The following is a 6,772-nucleotide window of genomic DNA, read 5'->3' as shown; positions in this document are numbered from 1 at the left end:
TCTTTTTGGGGTCTAGCTGTGTCTCACAGTTCAGGACGAGCTGTACCTCTCATTCCCTCTCCCTTTCTGTCCAAGTGCCTCCCCCTTGAGGTCTCAGGTTCATGCCTTTACCTCCCTGGGATGGAATCCTGTGAGTCTCCCACACTTAGATCAGGGTACTAGGTTACAACCCTCCTGCGTACCATCCATGCTTACTCAGCATGGCCAGCTGGACAGAGTACCTGCAGTTCTTCCCTTCAGGGGTTATGACCTGTAGTGAATACAATGACCCCAGCAGCCTTCTAAAGCAAAGTATTATTTAATCTTAACTGTAAGAACACAGCATAACAGGAAAAAAGAATTAAAACAACAAAAGGCCTATGCACACATCTATTTTAGCAAGAGTAATTCCATCTTCTACATAGGGACCCTGGTAGGTCTGTCTTCCTAGACATCTCCAACCTCTCCTGGACTCCCTTTTCGTCAACTGAATTCTTGAGAACCTTGGTGTCTTTAAACCCTAGTGAGTCTTTTGTTCTCCCCCTGTTCCTCACAGGACTGGAACATTGCTGGAGAAACCTGCTTAGCAAGCTTACAGGGGGATCTAGCCAGTGCATCACAGCACTGTTCTTCAGATGTTTGTCCCTCTTTTCTGGGAACGTTTCTTGACAAACCCGATAGTGAATTATCACAATGTATGAATACAGTACACAACTTGACAGTACTAAGACAAACTAATAGCACATATAGTATTTATAGATTTATTGCACACAAATCCCAAACCATCATACTGTACGAGGCGTGTCTGATTCTGCCGAGTCACCTTTAATAAAGCTCCTGAGAGACGCTGTCAATTGATGGATGTGAACACTGCCTACGAAACAGAAAAGAATAATTCTCAGCCATCTGATTTCTGGTTGACATCAAAGGGAGTTGAGGGTACTCATCACCTCACAGGATTAAGCCATTAGATTGTATGACCTTTGGGGCAGACACCTGTTATCTGTTTGGCACTGACCAACAGCTTTATAGTGCCATGTGCTCTATAGCACTATATAAATTATGAATAATAAAAGCAAATTATTTACTGCATCAGTATTTCCTGTGAAAATTGACTGGCAGGGGATTACACAGGCAGGAATCACATGGTTCACAGGCAGGAATCACATGCTTAAAACAATAGCATCTCTTAGAGAGCATAATTATACGTGACTCAGCTGGCCACATGCGCATTTCTAGAGCTCATTCAAACAGATGGTAACTAGAGAGGGAAATGGCTTCCTCCACCAAGGAGAGCTCACAAAACGATTAACCTTGTCATTTTGTGCGGGGGATAATGGCTTAACATTGTCACTAATTACAGTCAAAATAGATGTATGCACTATTGAAAAATATGTACCGGGAATATTGCAAATAGCTCTCCAGGGAAGATATTGTGGTGAATGGGAAAGAGTTCTATCTTTTCCTGACTCCTTGTGGGTTTGGAGCTAATCTGTTCCTCCCTCCTCAGTTTCCTAGAGTGGTCTGTTAGTCAGCCCACAGGAGGCACTTTGGTACGGTGTCTGTTACCTTCAAAGACTTGAATAGACCAGAGGCACAAGGTTGGTCCCATGTTGCACTGCCACCAAACTATGTTAACTTCTTCCGTACAAACTATTTCTGTGGATGAAAGCAGAAGGTGCTCAGCATGTTGTAGGTTTGGTCACTAGTGGCAAAAGTGAAACCAACCAGAACAAGAGAAGATCAGACATAGGGTCTGAACGTGATCTCATTTACACTGGGGTAAATCTAGGGTAACTATGGTAGTTGTACCAGTGTGAGGCTAGCATCAGGCCTATGGAGCAGTGGGTATTGTAATGTTGATTCTGGTTGACTTATTTGTGAGGCTTGCAGGTATCATGCCCCTGAGCAGGGACCTGATCACTGAGATGAGAGGAGATGCTCTGATAACCTACAGTGTAGATGAGCCTATTTGTACGTCTTAAGATTTATTAACATAGCCATTCTGCTTAACTGCATTTCTGTGACCATCACCACAAGCTGTTCATATAGGCCCCAGCAGAGAGGGAGTTAATGGCTAATCTAGCTTGCTCCCCACACTGGAGCAGGTGCAAAGGGTTGAGTTAATGAGGCTTCCTAAGTGAGGACTCAGCCAAGAGAAAACAGTTTAAGTGAGGAAATCAGCTGACTTAGGTTCTTTAGCAAAAGTGGCTCTGTAGCTGAGCTTGGAAAGCCTGTGTTTTTGTTTAGTCTGAATGGACTTATTTCCCTCTTGGTATAAAATCTCCTGTTGTTTATTTTTTAAATCTGTTTAACTGTGGCTTCCTCACAATAAAAACCTGCAAGAGAGCTCTGTTTGTTCATGACTTTACTGCTGGCTCACGCTGGCCCAACCTTGGGGATATGCTGGGCTTGTGCAGAGCAGATGAGCTGTGCTGTGACAACCTGTGATGCCTCAGGGTAACTGGAATGTAGACTGTACGAGAGGCACTGTCCACACTAGTACTTGGCGTGGAGGAAATATAAGGGGCTGCCTTGTTTTGAGGTTTCTTAAAAAAAAGTTTTTAGTTGATAATCAGATGGACTCATTTTGGGAGAGGGGAGTCTGTTCTCTGCTTTCTCTCCAGCAATCGGCAAACCTCACAGTGTTTGGAAGTTCGTTCGGACAGGCATCTATGAATATTTGACTGTGAAGGGACTGAAAGAAGCCACCAGTTCTTCCAGCAGGCTCTCCTTGTTTCCAGCTTTCCCTAAATCACTCAGTACCTTGTTACGTTCAGATACTCTCCATTTCACACAGAAGAGAGTGCTGCTGTGCAGTGCCAAAGCTGCTGAGGGGGATATCTACGGTAAGATCATATTTGGTAAGTCCGGAGTTAAAAAAAATCCACTCTGATATATGTCTCTTGGCTACTCATCAAGTGAAAGAAGTTTATTTGTAGAAGGACATGCTAGGAATAGGAAATGAGTTAGTGGTGCAAGTTGGGGTCGTTTGGTCAAGGGGTTTCTCAGATACAGTCCCTTCTTTTCCCAATAAGCAGATGATGATGATGATAATCTAAGTGCTCTAAAACTTACATGTGTAGGGAGAGTGTCTTGAAAACTGGTATGCTGCAAGAGGGGCTGGGGTAGAGTTTGATCCCAAATGCTGAGTTCAGCTACACTTAAACCTCTAAAAACCAGGACATACATAAAGTGCATGCTGCCCTTGCAACTCAACCTTAACTCTGCCTCCTTTGAGTAATAGCACACATGCTAGCCCTCTATCCTTACAGATGCTACAGCATTCTTCAGGAACAGAGCACAAGAACACTAGGACAAAGTAACACCTCTTTGCTAAGGCAAATCTTGGGGTTAAGTCCGCAATCGATAACTAATTGCACCTGACCTACACTCAGACACTGAACTTACTCCACCCAAACCACCCCAGACTTACAAAACGTTCCCACCTCTTCACCTTGCCCTGAGGATTCCTCTGAAACATTGCCTTCACTCACCTCTCGCTAAGCCCTGGAGACCACTGTCATGTATCCCAGCCTAATTGTCTTCTTGCCATGGGGATTGTCAGCACTCTTGTATATCTCTGCTGACACAACCTATGGAATATGGTGTTGAACTGAGGCATACTTACACTGCTCCGCATATCACAATGACAGCTCTTCCAACTTGCTCCAACTGATCCAAATGCAGCTATGTGGCATGGAATGCAGATAAATGCTGGAATTCAGATTTGTGGAGTGGAACACAACATAAAGAATGACATGTTCTTATAGTCCTTCCTCATGGCTGCTTATTAATGGCATCACCCTTTCTGAGCCATTTCCAGTGGCAATTGCTAGCTGAAGGAGTCAGTGTTCAGGTGGCATTGCAAAGGTGGTATTTATCTTAACGTTGTATTTCCCTGGTTTTCAGAGGTTTTAAGGGTAGCCACTTTCCAAGTTCTGGAAGGACACAAGGCAGCAATTGCAAACCTGAGTCTGTGTAAGCAACGTTTTTGGGCAGTTAATAGCATCTTACCTATGGTGGGGCCAATTGTCAACTTTAGAGATGATCCAAAGCCCATTGAAGTCAGTGGAAAAACTCTCATCTCGGCCTTCTGGCTAGAGGGGTGAAAACCTTATCTAAGGTGTTCTGTCCCCAACAATGGCCATTGCTAACTGCTTCATAGGAAGGAGCAAAGCTCCATTTTATGCTGAAATATGCTAATGGTTTCTCCAGTAGGGTTTGTTGATGTATAAGCACCCAGATGAGATGCTCATTAAGGAACCTTGTGTGGGTTGAAGTACTCACCTTTCTGTGGCACTTAAAGCTCTGAGGCTCCTTTTGAATTCCAAAACAGCTGCACAAAAGGCAAGTTGACAACCAGGTTCATCTTGGAAGGCCACAGAGGAGGAGTTTTGAGTTGAAGGGGTTTCACAGGGAAAATCCTCAGGAGTTGGGGGCAGGGAGAGAAAACTGTATTTAATAGTTTTGTGTGAGACCCTAGAGAAATGTAGAGGCCCAAGGCAGCTGCTTCTTGGGACAAGGCAGCGGTTCCTTTCCCTAGGGTTTCTGAAAAAGGGGAGTTGCCCATTTGTTACCAAGGAAATAAAATGAGTGTGAATAAACAAGCTACAAACAAAATACTTATTTCCATTTCACTGATTTCTGCTCCAAGCTGGAAACTGACCTGTGACATCCTGCAGTCTCCTCCTGCTCCTGCTCAGCAAAGGGGCAACAGCTTTACAACACAATTAACAGTGCAATACTATCCTGTGGAGGAAATGCATGAGTGGGAGAAGTGGTTCCTAACTCCAGTTGATATCAGCAGATTATGCCTTGAAACATGAGGATTTTTGGTGTTTGTGTATAACTACAGAAGCAGTTTTTTTTAGGCGTCTAATATTTTTTTAAATATTTCTTTGCCATTTGCCTCAATGACATCCTGCAACAGTGAGTTCCACGGTTTAATTCTGTGTAGCTTTTTAAAAAATAGTTCCTCTTATTGGCTTTGAACTCGTTGCCTTTTAATTTCAGCCTGTGTCCCAATATTCTTGTGTTATGGGACAGGGTAAAGGGGAGCCAGCCTTCTCCATACAATTCATTATTTTATTATATTGCCTCCTACCCTTGTCCTTTCCAGTGTCCCCTTGTATGTAACTTCCCTGATGCCTCCAGTCACTTTTGCTGTCTTCTGAAGTTGTCTGTGAGCTGGGAGTATGGCTCTAGCTGTGGTCCAACCAGTTTTCCTTTCAAGCAGCTTTTCTTTATTAAATGCATTATAAGGCTCCTTGACTTGTAAACCGGACGTGCCCTATCTGATGATTTAATTCCCCACAGTTGCTGCTGCTGTATTGAATGCCAAATCCATTCACAGTGATTGGATAGCACTAAAGAGATTAGCCAAGACTGCCAACATCTTGTAACAACCCAAACCACAATCATGTATCTCATAGGATCCTGTGTATTCTCCATGGAAGCTTTGCTGCATTTTTTTTTTTTACTTCAGTTACAATAAAAAAACCTCACCAGCACTGAGGTTTGTATATACATAGTTCCCAAGAGTGTGATTAAGACCAATTCCAAAGCCTTACAATCCCCCCCCGCCCGCCCCGCAGGAAAGGGAGTGTTGGGATGTTATTACATTTTCATTTTGCATGAGCTCACTGTTATTCAGTGGAATTCCTCCCCCCTCACTCCCGTCAGACGCGTGGATCACATAGGGAGTGGTTAAAACAGGAAAGCCAACTGGGCTAATTAAGGTTAAAGGCCACTGACCCTTGCTCTTTATTGCCTTGTCAGTACTTACGCACACACACAAGGCAGCCATACCATTATAATATAGTGGATTTGTGACATAGCCATATTCCCATTTGAGATTAGACTAAATTCACAGTATATCCTGGTGTTACCTTGCCCTGGACTCTCTTGGAGCAAATTTAGCCAGTTAGTGGAATCCTCATCCCATGACTGGACTTGCTTTGCAACCTGCTGCCACCTTAGCCAAGCCTCAGTTTAGGGCTCCCATCGTCTATAGGTGGGTGACAGTGACGTCTTTCCTGGCAGATGCAATGCTAGGGTTTGTCTGAGAGCCATTGTGCACCATCACTTTAGGTCTTCGGTGATGTCAAACTGGTTCACACTCGACACCTTATTCTCCTATCAATCTTATTCACCCATCTTTCCCTACTGAGTTGCTCAGTCCTGTCGATACAGTGAGGATCCATTCTAAACAGAGCAAAGGGAAAGAGGCTGCTCTCTCTGCTGAAGTTGCCATTCAAGAATAGAGACTTGCAAATGACATTCAGCTTCTTTAATTGCTGGACCCTAGCTGGACTCGCTCCCAGCTGCCTGTATTAGGTCTGTCCTCCCTGGCCCTCTCCCCTTCCCCCACCCCAAGTATTGGTAGAGCAAAAAGGTTTGCTACTGTAGAGTTCCTGGACCTCTCTAAGCATTCAGGCGGGTTTGCAACGGTGCAATAGGGAGTTACCCAGACCTCCTACACAGGGTGATGCTGAGCTTAAGCTTTCCATGCAAAAAGGGTTCTTGATTCCTGAGTGAGCCACACACAGCCTGGCTCGTGTGGCCATACCTTAACTCCATTCCCTGTGGAGAATGCAATCTGTACCAGGTGACTTAGAAGAGTATATGCTATCTAAAGAGTAGTCCAGTAACCTACAGGGCACCTCCTGTTCAGCATTCCTGAGAGCACTTAACAGTGCTAAGAGGTGACTCAGCAATGCTAAACTTCCTGGAAGCCAGTGCTCATGCTGCATCTGTGAGGTGGTGAACATGTGTGAAACTAGTTGGAGAG

The 6,772-nt window shown here is 44.3% G+C and overlaps 1 protein-coding gene across 5 annotated transcripts in view; it reads right to left on the bottom strand.

Annotated features, from left to right (window-relative positions):
• Positions 1-758: 758 nt before the first annotated feature.
• Positions 759-6,772, bottom strand: part of EMC6 (ER membrane protein complex subunit 6) — a 34,684-nt gene continuing 28,670 nt past the window's right edge. For 3 of the 5 annotated variants that reach the window (XM_039507493.1, XM_039507495.1, XM_039507515.1), the window contains 2 exons: positions 1,549-1,638; positions 759-853 (listed from right to left, as the gene is read on the bottom strand). In XM_039507493.1, the coding sequence (XP_039363427.1) occupies positions 765-853; positions 1,549-1,638 (179 nt within the window). In that variant the 3' untranslated portion in view covers positions 759-764. Of the gene's footprint in view, positions 854-1,297; positions 1,639-6,772 lie in introns of those variants that run through there. The other 2 variants (XR_005590053.1, XR_005590051.1) reach the window with 2 other exon arrangements.

Source organism: Mauremys reevesii, linkage group 20 (genome assembly GCF_016161935.1).
Source record: "Mauremys reevesii isolate NIE-2019 linkage group 20, ASM1616193v1, whole genome shotgun sequence".
Taxonomy (NCBI): domain Eukaryota; kingdom Metazoa; phylum Chordata; order Testudines; family Geoemydidae; genus Mauremys; species Mauremys reevesii.
This window is presented reverse-complemented; position numbering and strand designations above follow the sequence as displayed.